Source organism: Phaseolus vulgaris, chromosome 10 (assembly GCF_051622355.1).
Source record: "Phaseolus vulgaris cultivar YP4 chromosome 10, ASM5162235v1, whole genome shotgun sequence".
In the NCBI taxonomy this organism is placed as follows: domain Eukaryota; kingdom Viridiplantae; phylum Streptophyta; class Magnoliopsida; order Fabales; family Fabaceae; genus Phaseolus; species Phaseolus vulgaris.
In genome coordinates, this window is record NC_143507.1 from 31,032,752 (window position 1) to 31,052,473 (window position 19,722).

The 19,722-nt window shown below is 37.8% G+C and overlaps 1 protein-coding gene and 2 pseudogenes across 1 annotated transcript; 1 reads left to right on the forward strand and 2 right to left on the reverse strand.

The window, feature by feature from the left end:
• Window positions 1-8,502: 8,502 nt before the first annotated feature.
• Window positions 8,503-9,239, reverse strand: LOC150024719 (uncharacterized; annotated as a pseudogene).
• A 5-nt stretch (window positions 9,240-9,244) lies between these two features.
• On the reverse strand, window positions 9,245-10,115 carry LOC150024720 (uncharacterized; annotated as a pseudogene).
• A 3,644-nt stretch (window positions 10,116-13,759) lies between these two features.
• LOC137817853 (uncharacterized) lies at window positions 13,760-14,617 on the forward strand. Its single transcript, XM_068621079.1, has one exon. The coding sequence runs from the start codon at window positions 13,760-13,762 to the stop codon at window positions 14,615-14,617; it is 858 nt and encodes a 285-aa protein (XP_068477180.1).
• Window positions 14,618-19,722: the final 5,105 nt, after the last annotated feature.

The following is a 19,722-nucleotide window of genomic DNA, read 5'->3' on the forward strand; positions in this document are numbered from 1 at the left end:
GAGGCGTTCGAACTAGTACACGTGCCCAGATAACAGAATGCCCAAGCTGACTTGCTAGCAAAACTCGCCAGTTCAAGAAAGGGGGGTAGACAGAGGACATTCATTCAAGAGACCCTGAAGACACCTCGAACTGCCACAGATAATACAGGGTTTAGTGATGAGAATCAAATAAAGGAGGCTTTTATTAATGGAGGAAGAGGACATCCACCCTCACATTTGAAGTTCTTCCTTCTAGTCTTCTCAAAATTAAAAGAAGACATAAAATAAAGATGAGGCCCAAGCCCAAAGCCCAAGCCCAAGCCCAAGAAGGCCAAAGCCCAAAGAGCCCAAGTCCATCCCATGAGGGGCAAGGCCAAGCTTTGAAATACTCTTGTATAGTTTTAGGAGGTGTGGTTATTAAATAAAGGAGTGTGAAAATGTAAAATAAAGTCACATTACCCATGTGACTTAGGAGAGTGGTGTATGTGTAGTTTTTGGGAGGTGTCATAGTAGAAAAAGGTCACACCTCCCATGTGACTTGTTTTTGGTGGGAATTTCAAATGAGTTTATTTGAAATTTCCCACCTATTTTTCAGCACCTTAGGCTATAAATAGAGGTGCTTCCTTTGTAAAATTCAGATTTGAATTTTATCTAAAGAAACTATACTCAAAATTGGAGTGAGCATTTGGAGAGCTTTGAGCTTCTTCTCTAGTCTTATCTTGAAGGACCATGGTTTCCTCAAGTGGCGGCTTCCACACTCATCTAGGAGCATCCATTCTTCTAGTGGCGTGATCATCCAACCATTCCTCCATCTTCATGAGCATTCTCTTCTCCTTCCTTTCTTCTTCTTCAATTTGTTCATGTAGCCTTGAGTTTTGAGTTGTTTTTGTTTTGGTTCCTTTAATTTTCCAGCACCTATTTTCTGTTTGCTTCTTAATTCTGTTCGGTACTTTTGTTTTTAATTCAATTCTGTTCGGTCTCTTCTTTTCATTCTCCTTTGTTGATTCAATTTGACAATATTTGGTTCATCCAAATGAGTTTGGGATTTGGTACTTGTTATTGGTGAGTTCTTGATTTTAGAACCATGATCCAACTTCTAAGAAAGTGCCTCTATATTTTCCAGCTCAAGGTGATTCCTCAAAGTGTCAAGAATCTTGTTCTATGTGGCTATTGGAATCACATCATGTGGTATCATGAGTCTTAGGTTCATTCTTGTTTAATTGTTGAGTTGTGTGCACTTTATTTCAAGAGCTCTTTTTAATTTCTTGCAATTTAAGTTTCTGTTTTAGAATTTTAATTGAGTTTTCTTGCTGTTTTTCTTTTGCTCCAAGTGTTTGAGGAAAGGTTTATGGCACTCATAATTCTTATGAGTATGGTTGCTCTTTTGGAATGGCATTATCCTTCCTAGAGTTTACCTTAAGCTTCCTTTCATTTGTTACAATTTGTGTTGTGTCTTTTAATTTTTGAATCATGTCAAGTTGTGTCTTAGTCATGTTATTCCATATATGTCATTACTTCTAGTAGTACTTTTATTGTTTTGATTGTTTCTTGCTTTGGTGTCATATAATTTTCTGAATTGATGTTGATCCTTTGTGCATTTTCTTTTTAGAATTGAGTTCATACTTGTATTCTAGACCTATACAAGTTCCAATACATCATTTTCTATTATGTCTTTGCTAGTTCATCATTCTGTTTTTTTTATTCCTATTAGGTTTCCTCTGTTTCTGAAAAGAGTGCTTACTGTTTTTCCTTATTGCAACTGATTTACGTACTTTAAAATTCTGAAATTCTGGATTTGAGATATTCAAAGTGTTAGAAAAGAATAGAAAAAAGAATCATTCAAAAATATGAAGTACACAAAAAATGATAAATAAAATAAAAAAAGTGTACATTCCTGCCGAAAAAAATACGGTAATCTGGCAGTGATTTTAAAAAATTTATTTCTCTCAATTGGCTTACTGTTTTTAATTGATTCCAGTGCCATTATTGAGTTAACATCTTGAAGTTTCTGTGGTATAAATTTCATAATCCAGTTCGCTCTACAACGGTCCAGTTAAATCAGTGAATATCAAACACAGTTTGCATAAAATTTTTTTTTTTTCCAGTAGCTAATATTTTTGTTTTCTTCATCTACTCTAGTGCTTTTCCTTAGGTATTCTTTTGTGTGCCTACTTTTCTCATTGAGTTCTTTATTTTCTTGATTGTCTTTCATTCTTATTCTTTGAGTTTGTCTTACATATAGTATTCCTTTTGCAATTACCTTTCCTTGCTTATACCTTTTCTTGTTTGTCTTTATTGTTTCTTTGGTTTTGTGGTGGTTTGCTCTTAAGATTGGTGTGCTTGCTTTGACATATTTCATTTGAGGATTCCAAGGCCTCAAGATCAGATTGGTGCAAGAACATTATTTCTTTGAGAGTGATCTCTTTTTTCAGCCTCATTTCACTTCGGCAGTTTCATTGCCAAGCTCACTGTTTTTGCTAATTTTGTTTCTTAACTTGTTTGCTGTTTTTGTGTGTTTGCTGTTTTTTATTTGCAAAATGGCTGGCTATTCAAGTGGTGCATCTTACAAACAGCATTCTCCTTCCAAAGCTTCAGTCCTTGGTGAAGAAGAACATAGAAGAAGGAGGCATCACCATCATTCTCATGAAGAGAGCTATAACCGTGACCAAAGATATCACCAAGTGTTCAACATTGCTTGTAAAAAAGTCCCTAGTTTTAATGGTGATAGTGATCCTAATGTGTATTTAGAATGGGAGACTAAGGTTGATCATTATTTTCATGTGTATAAGGTCCAAGATGACCAAAAACTTAGAATAGTTTCTTTATCCTTTTTGGGCTATGCCAAAGAATGGTGGCATAAAATTGTAATGGACATTATATATCGCAAGAAACCTCCCGTGGTTTCTTGGAATGCTTTGAAAGAGTGTATGCGCGCGAGGTTTGTTCCTCCTTCTAGGAAGGAACACTTGTTGAAGTTCCAAAGGCTTCCTCAAGGACATAGGATGGTAGAAGAATACATTAAAGATTTTGAAACAACTTTGACTAAAATGAATATGCATGCTAATGAAGAGTCAAAGCTAAAATGGTTTGTACGTGGTTTGAGAAGAGATATTAGAGAAATTGTAGAATTAAATGAGTACTCTTCTTTAAAGAAAGTGTTTCGCCAAGCCATCAAGGTAGAATCCTATCTTTTGAAAACAACTTTCAAAAATACTCATGATTATAATTTCTACAACTCTTCTAGGAAGGATGCCAACAAAATGTCTACTCAAAATTGTCCTTCCAATTTTTCCAAACAAACCATGTTTCCAAACAAAGTTTCTACTACAAATCTTTCTACTCTTAAGTCACCTACCAAAACTTCAAATATCAAATGTTTTAAATGTTTAGGTTTTGGGCACATAGCTCTTCATTGTCCACAAAAGCAAATCTTAAAGATAAACAAGGTAACACAAGACCTAACTCACCCACTTCCCACAAGTCAAAATAAAAAAGACAAAGAAGAACAAGTTGACATGAGTCTTCTCCTTTCACCTCCAAGGTGTTTTCCTTCCTTATCTTTTTCATTACCCAAGGTTTCTATTTCAACACCATCTTGGTTAAAAAGTGTTAGGGATGATTTCATACCTCCTAATGGTTTTCACCATTTAAGATGCCTTTTCCCAAAAGATATCATCATTCCCAAACAAATTTTTCCAACTTGGTCGATTTATAGAACCTCCTTTTCTGAAATCCCATTGTTTACAAAAGATAAGTCATGTTTACATTTTTCTTCCACTTTTAATTGTAAAACTAAACTGACTTTGTTATATGCAGGGATTCAGAATTCGTGGACGAATTCTCTCCAACTCGAGGAGTATGATGAGAATCAAATAAAGGAGGCTTTTATTAATGGAGGAAGAGGACATCCACCCTCACATTTGAAGTTCTTCCTTCTAGTCTTCTCAAAATTAAAAGAAGACATAAAATAAAGATGAGGCCCAAGCCCAAAGCCCAAGCCCAAGCCCAAGAAGGCCAAAGCCCAAAGAGCCCAAGTCCATCCCATGAGGGGCAAGGCCAAGCTTTGAAATACTCTTGTATAGTTTTAGGAGGTGTGGTTATTAAATAAAGGAGTGTGAAAATGTAAAATAAAGTCACATTACCCATGTGACTTAGGAGAGTGGTGTATGTGTAGTTTTTGGGAGGTGTCATAGTAGAAAAAGGTCACACCTCCCATGTGACTTGTTTTTGGTGGGAATTTCAAATGAGTTTATTTGAAATTTCCCACCTATTTTTCAGCACCTTAGGCTATAAATAGAGGTGCTTCCTTTGTAAAATTCAGATTTGAATTTTATCTAAAGAAACTATACTCAAAATTGGAGTGAGCATTTGGAGAGCTTTGAGCTTCTTCTCTAGTCTTATCTTGAAGGACCATGGTTTCCTCAAGTGGCGGCTTCCACACTCATCTAGGAGCATCCATTCTTCTAGTGGCGTGATCATCCAACCATTCCTCCATCTTCATGAGCATTCTCTTCTCCTTCCTTTCTTCTTCTTCAATTTGTTCATGTAGCCTTGAGTTTTGAGTTGTTTTTGTTTTGGTTCCTTTAATTTTCCAGCACCTATTTTCTGTTTGCTTCTTAATTCTGTTCGGTACTTTTGTTTTTAATTCAATTCTGTTCGGTCTCTTCTTTTCATTCTCCTTTGTTGATTCAATTTGACAATATTTGGTTCATCCAAATGAGTTTGGGATTTGGTACTTGTTATTGGTGAGTTCTTGATTTTAGAACCATGATCCAACTTCTAAGAAAGTGCCTCTATATTTTCCAGCTCAAGGTGATTCCTCAAAGTGTCAAGAATCTTGTTCTATGTGGCTATTGGAATCACATCATTTAGGGTTTAGGGGCAGAAGTCCAACAGATCAGCACTTCGGAAGGGGTGAAGAGGAGTCATCGGTCGTTGACTCAGGAGACGTTAAAAACGCCCATAATAAGCACATACCCAGTTGCTGGGGAGAAGTCATTGCAAGTTTTCCTAGTCGAATCAAGAGAAACCTGGATAACACCCTACCAACACTACTTGGCTGATGGGATACTCCCGCTAGAGCCTATAGAGGCTAAAAAATCAAGAATAGTTCGAGCAAGTACACCTTGATCGATGGAAAGTTGTTCAGACATGGGTTCGCTCACCCTATCTTGGTATGTGTAAGTGGTGAGCAGTGCACGCACATCATGGCAGTGAATACTTAGGACACCCATAGAACAGATGGCCCCGCAGCATTGGTGCATGACTTGGTACCTTAGCGACCATACTGTTAGTCGTTGCCTTCCAGTAAAGGGAAGTCTTATGTGCCAGATTACGCTGAGATTGTGTAATAGCGGTGCAAGGACGTTCCCCAGGAACCCTAGATGAGGGTAACAGAACAAAAGTAAACCCTAGCTACAACCTATATAAAGGGTGGTAAGAACCCTTGCAAGGTACATCGTTTCTAAGACTAAAACTACTTTATACACTAATTGTTTCTTTGCCCCAGTAATGACTTGAGCGTCGGAGTGTAAACAGCCGCCAAGGCGTCCTTTTTCTTTGCAGGTGAAAGGTTCTTCAACCCTAGGAAGCTTGATTCACAGGCAGAGATAGGAGGACCAGAAACTATCGTTCGAGTCAACCGACGAGAACAAACTCGCACCAGGGATCTCTTAGTGATCCCAAAAGTCGATCTGTCTTTTGGGGAAACTTCAGTTTATCTACTACCCCCGGCTTGCTTAAGAGGTATTTGCATGAGACTTGGAATCTAGGCCAGATTTTCGTCTCCTCTCTGACCCTTGTCTCGGGCTTCTCCTTCTTAGCAACGTATAGGACATACCTCGGATTCATTCTTTTCCCGATTGAGGCTTCACTGCTTCTGCTGGAACGGTCTTGGTTGTTTTCCTTGTGCCTAGGTTGCTTCAACCGTGAGCCTCCATTTTTCCAGAGCATGGCCTCCCCAGCTTCAATATGGGTGGTAGCCCGCTAGCGTACTGCGGATAACGTCTCTGCCAGATTCCTGATTAGCGAGTCAATGAACGGGCTTGCTATCATACGTTGTTCGAAAGTGGCCACCACCATCTCCTCATCCTGCATTTGAAGTCTTACCGTGACAGCACAAAATCTATTTAAGTATGCATTAAGCGACTCCCCTTCACTCTTAACATTGAACATATCACATAGTTGTGGGGGGTGACCTTATTCGTCAATAACTATTCTTTAAAAATTCTAGAGAACTAGGGGAAGGAGGTGATATGATCATCCAAAACCCCACTAAACCATTGCAAGGTTGTCCCTGGGAATGTACTTATGAACATCTTACATCGAATTGCATCAGACCCCCCAGAGAGGATCATTTGAGCTCCGAACGCCTTTAAGTGATTCTCAGAATATTCTACATTAGTGAACAAGGTGATCTTGGGTGTTATGTAATGGGGTGGCACGGGCTCGTCCATGATTTGCTGAGAGCACGGCCTGTGGTCGTCCCTTGATGAAAAATTTGGGGAACGTTCCCGAGTAGGACGTCGACCCTGTTGGCATAAGCTTCTCTGCAACTCCTTGTTGGTCCTGCACAACTCCTCATTGGCATGTGCATGTTTCTCCATAGTCATTCGAGAGGCCACGATCTGTGCCATAAGGCGCTCTTGAACACGTTTTTGGTCATCTCGGGCCTCCGCTCGTAGCCGTTCTCACTCTGTCCTAGCTTCTTCTTGAATTTGCTCTTGCTCTCTTCGATATTCTTCGTTTGCCTCCTGGAGAGCCCTCATGGTCTCCATGACTTGTTGCAAGGCAGGGGCCTCAAATCCTTCAGATCCCAATGGTACTTGCCTCATGTTTCTTATTATGCAGAATGCTCAGTTGTGAATATGGGTGGGATCAAGTTTTATTGGTCCCCACGGTGGGCGTCAAATGTTCTCGTTGGTTAACCTCGGTTGGATTGAATAGGCGAGCTCCAATTGGTGCTTCGAGGTATTGCTCCACTTGGACAAAGGGGGCTCTACCTGTTGATCACAGTCTGACGATCAAGTCAGTGAGAGCATTCAAACTAAAAATTGTTTCAGTCTAAAGTATTCAGAAAAACGTACCTTTACTCGGGGTCTCAAACCCGTTTTATAGACATTCCTTCAACAATTTTCATCAATGAGAATATAATCTCAACATCCAAAATATAATCTTCAATAACAATATATCATTCAACAATAATTTGTTTTACTATGTACCCGTTACTTTCGGGTACTAACATTCCTAACCGCTTTTACTCATATTTAATAATATACTATAACTAATTCAATTATTCTTGTATTTAATTAATTATCTTTTCCACGTAAACTTACTAAGAAAAACTGGCCTGACTTTGAAACGAACTTTTGGGCCCACGCCCGGCTCAAGGTCGAGTTAGGCACAACTCACACAACCGAGCTGACTATACCTGAATGTCAGGACCGAGGTCCCGAGCACTCCTGGCCAATACAGTATGTAATAATAAAACAAAATCAAGTGAATAAGTTTATTATTAGGTTTTTAAAAAGTGTATAAATTATAATTTTAAAATAAAAATAAATTATATTTAAATTGAAAGATTAGGTAAATAATGAGTTATATATAAATATATATTATAAATTATAATAAGAAATATTATATAATCATATTTAATTATAAATAAATATAAGAAATTATAAAGATAAATGAAATATGTGGTGACAACTAATTAATAATATAATTTATATATTAGTTAAAGGTGGATGAAAGACAATACATAAGATTTATATAACATAAACATGACAACAGTGAAAGCATTACTAATTTAGAAAAGTGTAGATGTTGATTTATCAAGATGGTTGATGTAGGTACTATCCTCAAAGTCTTGAGTAAATTCTTGTGGTGTTGCATTGCATAAATTTTTAGTTTAGACAAACAGTTCAATTTTTGTTGGATGTCAGCATCATTTTGTATTTGTATTATGTCGTATACAAGTTTTTTATTGACAACTCTTACTGGACAATAATAGTTTATTTTTGTACCCTGTTTTCAGTCTCCATATTGTAGTATCTGTAATATGTTGTGAAATACTTGATTAAAAGAACAATTCTGTGGGATTGACATTCTTTTAGGGTTGACACTTTTGTAGGCTAGACCATAACCATTTTGACTTTCCATTATGGTGCCCCATTGGATAGGTCCTCCACAGTAGATTATTGCTTCAGTTAAAGTGATTGAGTTTGAATTGTTTTAGAGTTGGATGCAGTCGGTGCGTTTTTGTGTGACCTGGGAAAAATAATTATTGAAGAGTGATGTGACAATGCACATTATTGTCTTGTGTATCGGTTTTCTCACACATTTTGTACCATTACTAACATTGTTAATTGTTTTTAAATGTTTCCATGTTTATTAGTGGAAAGTTGTTGTTAATTATTGAAATAATGTAGTATATGTTGAACAAAAAAGAAAATAAATTAAAAATGTGCTTTCATTTAATATTTTATTGAATGGTACATTAAATAGTTTGTGTGAAATGAAACGCAATTAATGACGAGAAGTGGATGCTCCAGTAATGTTGGGACACATTCTTTTTGTGTATCCTGGCATTTTACAATATGAAATTTTTTTGGTCCGACCGTGTTGTTCTCTTATGCCCATATCAGTCCTTATTCGACTTGACTTAGGTCTCGCCTTTGATGTTCTTTTCGTGTCGGGACTTGGCCATAATATTTTACCAATGTATGCATGTCAATATTCTTCATTTCTGATTTCACCAAATAGTTCTTCGTAAACATGAAAGACCTGTTGCAATGTGTACACAAGTGAGATGTATCGCGGTGAGCATATTTGCATGCAGCAAGCACATGGGAGCATGGTAGGTGTACTTTTTGGAATTTCCCACAATCACAGCATAACTCGTCCAAGTGAACTACATATCGGCCTAGTGGTCTTACTTCTCTTGGATTTTGTTTTTCTTCTACCAAAAATCTGGTGTTCCTCCTATCAAAGGAAAACACTATATGAGTGTTTGCCTTTGACTGTGCATCTTCTAATTCTTTTGCTACAACTTCAGAGTATACATGTCCAACAACCATCATGGCTTGCACTTTCCTGCCTCTATCCGTGAAAAATTTATTGCAGTGGGTTTATGTTGCCATCACCATGGAAGATATTGGAAGGTTTCTTATTTTCTTCAAAACAAAGTTAGTTGACTCAGCTAGATTGATTGTCATATGTTCCCATCTTTAACTGTTGTCCCATGCAAGAGTCCACTTCTCTCTTGGCGATCAGAAATAGGACAGAGACCATCTTGCTGAGTAACATATCTTCGTAGATTTCGCAAGAAAAAAAAAACAAGCCTCAACAGTTTCACCCTCTACAATGGTGAAGGCAATTGGAAATATGTTGTTCCGGCCATCTTGCGCAATTGTGACCAATAAGATTCCTCTATATTTCACAATACAAGAAAGTTCCATCAACTTGGACCACCGGCTTGCAAAATTTGAAACCATCAATGCATGGTTTAAACATCCAAAATACCTTCTTTAAGATGATGTGGTCCACGTCCAATTGGTTTCCTTCATAAGTAGGTTGGGTCTGTATTTTTCAAATCAACCCAGGAACGTAAAGTTGCATTGCATTTAGAAGTGCTGACAATTTTTGGTATGACTTTCCCCACTTGCCATATACCTTTTCTATGGCCAATTGTTTTCCTAGACATACCTTATTACAAGTGAAGGTATACCCCAAGGATGACTTTATGTGCGCTATTATGGTCGACACTGGTGTAGAAGGGTTAACATGGATGATTTCATGAATGCTTTGTGCAATCATTTGATACCCAACTTATTGTGATCTTGTGAGATCATAAGGGATACACAGGTGTGAACACCTTTCAACTTCATAATTTCCCACAATTGATTCTTGGATCGCAAAATCTCTCTACACCTCCCTGCAAAATCATCATGAACACATTGAACTAAGAGCCTTGATTGATTTGATGATGACACCTTGTACATGCAATGATTAATAATGTGGAAATGATTTATGGCATCTTGAGCTTCTTCATTGGTGTCGAACTGTTGCCCGACAAAAAGTGTCCTTAGAGGATCCCCTATTGTGTCGCGATCAAAGGCATTAAATTTTGGGTCATACATAGGTAGTTTAGGTGGAAAGTGCAAAAAATGCTCTGGTGGGACATAAGATGAAGTATGTTCATGTTCTTAATTGTTTGTATGGTATGCACGTGGTTCTTCTGCCTCCTAATGTTATCTTCATCCTCACTAAAAGGATCGAAGACTTCATCGGGAAGACCAACAACCCCATGCTCTTGTGGTGGTTCTTGAGGGAGTTATTTGTTTTCGTGTTCGCCTAGACTGATATATGAACCACTTAATAGTTGGGTATATGATTGCATGTGTTCTTCCCAGTCTCCAACATGTTGATGGGTGGGTTCATTCAGATCAATTTTTGCATGTTTATGACTATCACAAAATGACCTCGGCAAGTATCATGGCTTTGGTGCATTGCAATGGCCAAATCATCACTGATGAGCTTCATTCCACCATCTTTGTCAGTCAATCAACTGCTTCAGTTGAGATTTATCAATCCATGCCCCTATCAATTCTTAAAAACTTCATTCTACATTTCTTTGTCCTAAATGATGACAAGTCATATTTTGTTGATTTATTTTATTGGTGTCCAATATATATGAATGAAATTAGGAATTCATATCGATGTGTCCATATTGAAGATGATGACAACACACAATGTGTCGTTGGTTTTGGAAAAAAATATGAACCTCATGCAAGGTTTAAACTTATGGCATTTATCCAGCAACATAATGATTTAGGGAATCAAATTACTTTATCAGAAACCAAATTCTAAGAGTGATTTTTTCCAGCAAATAAAAAATGAATTGAGTTCTCAGCATGACCAAAAAAAAAGTGTTATTTAGAAAGTTAAAGGGGAAAAGGTGATATTGGAAAATATATTATTCAAAAGAGTGTTATTTACGGGAAAAAAAAAACTCTCATAACTCTCGAGCGAACTCAGCACTCCCATGCACCAAGCAGACACTTCAAAGAACCCCACCCACTCATCACACAGCAATCAAGAACACAAATTTAACAACCAATGTTAATGTATCAAATTTCAAATTCTATTCAAATAAATACCAATGTTGAATGTTTAGGTTGTATTATACATAAAAAGATTTAACAATTAAAAACAAAATGTATTTAGTTGGTCAACCTTGAGTTTAATTTCACAAAATCAATTCATTCTTAACTATTTATTAAACACATACCATACACTAAACAATCAAAGCCTAAAATTTAGGGATTTGATTTAAAAATAAAATAAAAACACAATTAAATAGAATCAAAATAGAATTAAATACAAAAGAATGAGGAATGAAATTAAATGGAGAATAATATATTAATCATATTTACTTTGATTAAATCAATTATAGTCCATTAAATTAGTTATAAATTAATTAATATACCATTAATCAATCCAAGAAAAATTCAAACAAGGAATCGTTCACAGATTTAGTATTAAAGTTTAGTTAAATAGCCTTTTCTTTTTAAATGCTAACAATTATTATATCCAATATCATCAATTAGAAAATAAATTTAAACAATTTATAATATAAGCTTAAATTGTTAGTAAGCTTAAATTATTAGTGTGTGACTGATTACTATTAAATTTGTTTCTTAGGACTTATTCTTGCAAAATTGTTTTGAATCTATTTTAACTGATGAATAATATGCTCAATAGTAATGTATGATATCTTGACAAGAGATATAATTGAATCTATCTTCGTTGGTATTTTTTTTTTAAATTCAATTTGGTCTCAAATTTTCGGACTCAGTACAAGAAAAGTCCAGTTTAGCTGCCAACAAAAAAGTGGGGGATATAAAAAAGAAGCCACTAGCATGGGTGAAGTGTACTCAAGTTGGCACAAAAATAAATGTCAAATTGTGTCCACAATGGAGACAACTCATACTAAAAACTATTAAAATAATAATAATAAGTTAGCGTCTAGAATGAGGACACAAAGTAGATGCAATGAAAAAAAATTAAGTGACTCAATAATATTGAGTCTAGAACAGGGGACACAAAGTGGATGCAAGATACAAATTATTAAAATAATAATAATAAGTTAGCGTTTCGAATGGAAACACAAAGTAGATGCAATCAAAAAATAAGTTGAAAAATAATATTTTTTCATCACACACATCTCAAATTAAATACTATCTCCCTCTCTGTAAAAAATGTATCAGGATAGGCCATGAGCACATGCTTAACATGAATCCTGGGTCGAGAGCTTTTGAACAAAACAATAAAAATGAAACAACTTTCTTCTTCACAAATTTTCCTAGTAATTTTGGTGAATAAGAGATGTGGAGGGTGTTCCATAGAGGACGAAGAATAAAGGATTTTTTCATCCTGTACTGGACAGGAGCTCGGTCTTCGGTCTTGGATCAGCTACTACTCGGTCCTCGGGTAGGGTAGAGGTCAGCTCGGCCATGGACATGGAGTCAAGGTAGCAGTGTTGGGCCTGTTTGGTTTATGGACCTAGTTTTCTAATGATGTGCTACGATTTAAATTCAAGTTGCATGTGTTTAAAGATAAAATATAAAGAGATATTTTATAAACATATAAGATAAAATATAAAGAGATGTTTTTATCTCTTGTGATTCTGGAGATAAAAGATAAAGAGATATTTTATCGATTGTGATTCTGGAGATAAAAGATAAAGAGATATTTTATCTGTTGTGATTCAGGAGATAAAATACCTGTTAATAGATGTTGTTAATCCTAAAAAGATAGGGAGGTGTATGTATAACAGAATGTGGCTTGCAGTTTAGCACCTAAAGGTCATTGGTGCATGTGGCAGGTGCTTTTCTGTTAGAGATATAAGATAATGTGCTTATTTTCAATTAATATTTGTTTATCTCAAGTGCAATTGCTACATGTGCGGTTATAAAAAGGTGTTGAAACCCTAGGTGAAGGTACGCTGTGTTTAAACGTTGTTTTTACACACTACACTGAGAATTATTGTTGCTTTTGTCAGCCCTTACTGACTTGAGCGTCGGAGTGCAAACGGCCGTAAGGAAGCCCTCTGTCTCTACAGGTAAAAGCATTCAATAACCAAAAAGAGCAGATTCCACAAGGGATAACCGAAGCTTGAACCAGTCGCGAGACAACCGACGGCCAAGTCAACCGGCAAGAACATTTGGCGCCCACCGTGGGGCCCGATAAAACCTGATCCCATCCACACTTGTGCTCAAAGTTTTTAAGCAAGATGCGGAATGTAAGGATAACGCAAGCTGCATAGACAACACAACCAATGTCGACATAGCAACTAGAGCAACTGGCACAGCCAACACAACCAGTGCAACCACAACCAATGTCAGTGACACCAAGAGGAGTCGAGGCTCCCACACTACAACAGCTCATGGAGACTATCAGGACTCTCCAAGAGGCCAATGTGCATCTGTGAGAAGAGTTGCGCAAGAACAATGAGGATCTACGCAAAGACATGCAACAACGTGTTTTGCGACCCCATTGGGAGCGAGACTCGGGTGTGCCCACGAGGAATTGCCCATATCCTTTTTCGAGAGCCATCATAGATGAACCAGTACCAGCACACTATGTCACGCCTAAGATTACCTTCTCGGGAACCGAAGACCCTGAGAACCATCTTACAATGTTCAATTCCTAGATGACTATTTCGGGAGGATCAGACGCAGGGCGGTGCAAGATGTTTATGGGCACCTTCACAGCTACAGCGATGCAGTGGTTCAGTGGGCCCCCTAATGGCCACATCACCTCTTTTCCTCAGTTCGCCAAACTATTCCGAGAACAGTTTTACGCCAATCAAGTCAAACCCCCTGAGCTGTATGACCTTTTCAATGTCAGACAAAAGGAAGGAGAGATGTTGAAGGTGTATTTGAACAGGTTTTGGGCTCTCACCGTCAGACTTCAAACCCATGACGAGAAGGTGATGGTTACCGGTTTTGGACAGGGGGTTGCGTCAGGACCATTCTGCAACACCCTAATCCGGAACCCGCCAGAGACTATTTTAGAGATTAGGCGAAGAGCAGTCGTACACATCAATGTTGAAGAGGCAGTCACAGTCAGAAACGGTAGTTCGCATTCTCAGCCAGCTAAGCCAGGGAATACCAACAAGGCTTCCCGACCTTTGAGGGTCCACGAGACGTCGGCAGTCAGACATGCGCCTTACAAGAGAGGCGACCCTAGGGCAAGGTTCAGGGAAGAGGAGGTCCGCCCTAAATTCAGAATATCTTACAAGAAATTGATAGCCATACCGGCAGTAGCAGAAAAATTGAGGTTCCCTGGTAAGGCTAAGAGGAATCTGGGACCTAAAAAGGATGCTTGGTGCAATTTTCACAAAGGGTTCGGTCATAACATTGAACGATGTTTGGCTTTAGGACGTCAGCTAGCAAAGTTGCTGAATGAAGGGTTCTTGAAGGAGTATTGTGAGGCCAGGCAGGAAGAGCCTCGGGGAGACACTTTGAGAAAAGATCCCCCGCACGAGATTCCGATGTATGGCAAGATAAAGACGATCTTGGGTGGATTCTCAGGAGGAGGGAGCTCAGCAATAGAAAGCGATATGCGAGAGCTGTGATGTCAGTAGAGACGTAGGAACCTGATGATGCACCAAACCCGCCCCTTTACTTTACCAAGGCTGATCTAGTAGGGGTGGTCCTTCATGACAATGACCCGGTCGTGATCTCTATTGTGACCATAGGAAGGCGAGTGCATCGAGTTCTCATTGACTAGGGAAGCTCGGTTGACGTGATGTTTTAGTCAACATTCGTCAATCTGTGACTGTCCCCTGACCAGCTGAGACCGCATGATGAGTGTTTGGTGGGCTTTGCAGGGGACCAAGTGGAGGTGCGAGGGTATATCAATTTGAGAACCACTTTCTCTGATGAGGAAGCTGCACGAACTATAGTTGTCAGGTACATCGTTATAAATATCCCTTCCGCTTATAACCTGCTTTTAGGTAGACCTTCTATAAACAGGTTAGGTGTCGTGGCTTCAACGAAGCATATAAAGATGAAGTTGCCATCTTTGGAGGGAAAGTAATTACCATCAAGTCTGACCAGAAAGTTGCTCAAAAGTGTTATGAGAGGAGCCTGAAGAACAGAAGAGAGAAGCCATATTGGAGGGCAAGCTCTCACTTTGAAAGCCCATCCGTACTAGCTAAAGAACAGGTTGTCTTCCAAAGTGGACAGGACCGTATCGAGTAGTCGAAGTGTCGGGGAATGGTGCATACAGGTTAGAAACACTGGAGGAGGGACCTAGTCCTCGGGCTTGGAATGTCAATAACCTCAAGTTTTATTGCTGTTAAGCTGAATTATATTGTTGAACAGGTGGCGCTCTTTTTCCCTTAAAGAGGGTTTTTTAACGAGGCCATCTAATAAATGTCGCTTATGATGCATTATTGTTATTAGTGTTGCTTATTGTTGCTTTACATGTTGTTTAATTTGTGAGCAAGTCCGTAAAAGTGCTATCCAGAGACGTAAGTAAGTCGCCTAAGCCGGTGTCACCCGGGTTGTAGGTGCTATGCAAGAAAAGCAAGTGCGTAGATAACCTATCCCGAGACGCAGGTAAGTCGCCTAAGTCTGTATCACCCGAGCTCTAGGTGCTCTGCTGGATAAGAGAGTGCATAAATTTGGCTAAGTGCAGGATATGTCGAGCTAACAACATGGTTGATGCCATGTGAGAACTGGACACTGTGAAGGATGAGCAAGTCGTGCAGGTGCCCGTGATCACCCAAGTTGGGCACTCTATGAGATGATTTCAAGTTGCATAGTTTAATTGTCCAGTGGTACGCTGGCAAGTGCCTTGAAAAGGTTGATGATGACGAGGGCACGTGACCAAGCATGTTGAAAGAATCACCATGCACAAAAGGGCACAATTATCCGAACATGCACCACATGGAGAAGTACTTAGCGAGATCAAGGTAGGATACCTCTAGATGCACCACATTCGATCATTAGCCTGTAGTGGCTAAGGAAATAAGTTCACTAAAGGCCAAAGCACTTGAAAGCCTTTTCGCTTAGCCAAACTCAGCTCGAGCCTGGGGGGCTTGTGTACTGTATAGGAGCTCAGTCCTTGGTCTTGGACCAGCTACTACTCAGTTCTCGGGTAGGGCAGAGGTCAACTCGGCCATGGACCTGGAGTCAAGGTAGCGCTGTTGGGCCTATTTGGTTAATGGGTCTAGTTTCCTAATGATGTGCTATGATTTAAATTCAAGTTGCATGTGTTTAAAGATAAAATATAAAGAGATATTTTATAAATATATAAGATAAAATATAAAGAGATATTTTATCTCTTGTGATTCTGGAGATAAAAGATAAAAAGATATTTTATCTATTGTGATTCTGGAGATAACAGATAAAGAGATATTTTATCTGTTGTGATTCTAGAGATAAAATACCTGTTAATAGATGTTGTTAACCCTAAAAAGATAGGGAGGTGTATGTATAATAGAATGTGGCTTGAAGTGTAGCACCTAAAGGTCATTGGTGCATGTGGCAGGTGGTTTTCTATTAGAGATATAAGATAATGTGCTTATTTTCAGTTAATATTTGCTTATCTCAATTGCAATTGCTACATGTGAGGTTACAAAAAGGGTCATCAATGAGAATACTATCTTTGAATGTAAGAGGGTTTGGGAGTTTTGTAAAATGGAGATATATTAAGGAGCTCATTAGGAAATAAGGTGTTAAAATAGTATGGTTATAGGAAACAAAGATGCCAACTTTTAGTATTGAAAAATGTTTTCAGTTTTGGGGGGATAACAATGTAGGATTTTGATAAGTGCCTAATTTCAGTAATATTTCATATTAAAATATAGGCACTTATGAGGATTTATTGCTAATTTACATATAAAATAATCCTTAATTTATGAATTTATACCTTTTTACATTTTTTATGAGCTTTATTTGAATAAGAGCATTTTATTCCCAAATTTGATCTTAATCGTAGATTTCTAGGGAGGATTGAAGATTTGGAGTAGAGAAGAATAATTTGAGCTAAAAAGAGAAAGTTGGAAGGTCCCAGAATGGAAAAAGATGCAAAGAAAGATTGGGTCTTTTTATGTTTTATCATTTAGCCCATTAGCGCGACACAGGAAGCAACCTAACCCAAGAAAACTAGGATAAATAGAGGGTTAGAGGAAAACACCATAGAGTGAATTGTAACCCAATTGGGAGAATGGAAGGTGCTAGAAGTATGCGTGGCTAATTCTACCCTTTGGGATTGGGAGTAATCTGCTCAAACTCTTGTGTATTGAGGTGATATCTTATATATTAATATTCAGTTCTTGATTGATTATTGGTATTGTTGTTTTACTTTTAATTTTCTGTGACAAATTGAGAATCTTAAATCTGACTGGGAGGTATTTTTAGGGTTCGGACCTAAACAACAATACTTAACATATTTGAGTGCAAGGAATAGACTTGAAATGTTAATTGCTATTAAACGTCTGAGTTTCGTTCTAAGTTGTTCTTATAATTATGCGAGGGATCGATAGTTAGGGGACATTCTTAAGGATTTTATATGCGAGGAATCGATATAAATGATTTTTATACGGGCATCAATTTCAATCAAAGAACTTAATATTGACATTCTAATCAAAATACATGAGAGTGAGAGAGATGAAACCTAATCCCTATTTTTTCAATTGAAACAACTACCTCTTTGTTTGTTTTCTTATTGAACATCGCCAACACAACCACTTTAAATACACTTTTAATTGTTTTGTTCTATATTTAGCAATTATTGTACTTGATAATTCATTGTTCCTTGTGGGACCGATATTCGTCCTTAGGGACAATTATTACTTCTGACAAAGCGGTGCACTTGCCGTAAAAAGTCATCAGATTTGTACTTGATAGACAAATATCATATCACTGTGCTTTGATGCTAAAATCAAATGTGGTGGATTGGGGTCCAAAACCATTCAGATTTCTTGATATATGGCAGGAAGATAAGGAGTTTGGCAGCTTTGTAAAAAGAAAATAGGAAGGCTAATCGGTTCAGGGAAACAAATTTCAGATGTTAAAAGAGAAATTGAAAATGTTAAAGAGTGATTTGGAAAGGGTGGAAGAGAGAGGTTTTTGGGTATATAGATATGATCAAACTTGATATTATGAATAAATACAAGAGTTTGATATGTTGAATGATGTGGATAACCTGGATGAAATAAAATCAGGGAACGAAGGGAGCTTCTAAGCTAGTTACAGGTTATTAACATGAGAAATGAATCCCTCCTACAACAAAAGTAAAGGGCATCATGGTTTAAACAGGGAAATTCCAATTCCAAATATTTCCAACAATTAAATGGAGGAGGATGAGAAATGAGATCAAAGGAGTACATTTTCATAGTTCCGAAACATGGATGGAAGAACCAAACAAGGTGAAAGAGATGGTTAAAGAGTTCTACAAAAATAAGATGTTTATTGTTGAGGATATAGGTGTCAGGTTGGATAACGTGGAATTTAAAGCCCTAACAAACTCAGATAACATGTTGTTGGTTAAACCTTTTAGAGAGAAAGAAATTAAGGATGCAATCTAAGATTGTGATAGTAGTAAGAGCCCCGATCCAAACGGAATAACCTTCAGTTTTCTTAAGAAGCATTGGGATCTACTAGAAAAGAAGGTGGTTGGTACAGTAAAATACTTTCATAGTGAAGGGAAGATACCGAAAGGCTGCAATGCATCATTCATAATGCTGATTCCAAATTCGGAGAACCCTCAATCTCTAGATGAATATAGACCCATCTCACTGGTAGGGTGTTTATACAAGACTCTGGCTAAGATGTTATCTAGAAGGATTAAAAAAGTTTTTGAGAAGGTGATCAATGTGTCACAATCAGCTTTTTTATCTAATAGAGAGTTATTAGAAAGTGTCCTTGTAGTGATCAAGGTTATGGATGAACTTAAAAGAAAAAGGAGAACATGGGTGGTTGTTAAGCTAGATTTCGAAAAGGCACACGATTCGGTGGATTGGGAGTTCCTATTCTACATGTTGGGCATATTAGGGTTCTGGGAAAAATGGATACAGTGGATCAGAGTTTGCCTAGAATCTGCTACTATTTTTTGTTCTGGTCAATGATAGCCCAACAAAAGAATTCAAACCTTCCATAGGCCTTAGATAGGGGGACCCGATGACACCTTTTTTATTTTTAATTGTGGCACAAGGTTTGTTAGGGTTGGTAAAACAAACGACAAGAAAAAACCTATTTTCGGGAATAAAAGTTTTGAACAAGAACGTAGCTGTGAATTTACTCTAGTTTGCGGATGACACCATTTTCGTTTGTGAATCCAGTGTGCAGAATATCATGGCTATCAAGGCTATAATAAGATGTTTCGAATTAAGCTCTGACCTTAGAGTAAATTTCCACAAGAGTAAAATAGGAGCAATTGGAATAGATAGGGATGTGATGAATACGTACTCTGAAATACTCCACTGTAGCCTAATGGAATTACATTTCACCTACTTAGGACTACCTGTTGGTGGTAATCCATCTAGGTGTTCTTTCTGGGAACCTGTTCTATCAAAGATCAAAAAGAGACTTTCGGTGTGGAAAGGGAGGAGCCTATCCTTTGCGGGAAGAGTTTGCCTTATAAAATATGTTATTAATGTCATACCTCTGTTTTACACGGCCCCACGGTGGGCGCCTGATGATCCTGCCTGTTGACCAGAACGTTGGATCT

Coding starts and splice junctions, on each gene's coding strand:
- LOC137817853 (XM_068621079.1), top strand. CDS start 13,760: ATGCAGTGGTTCAGTGGGCCCCCTAATGGCCACATCACCTCTTTTCCT.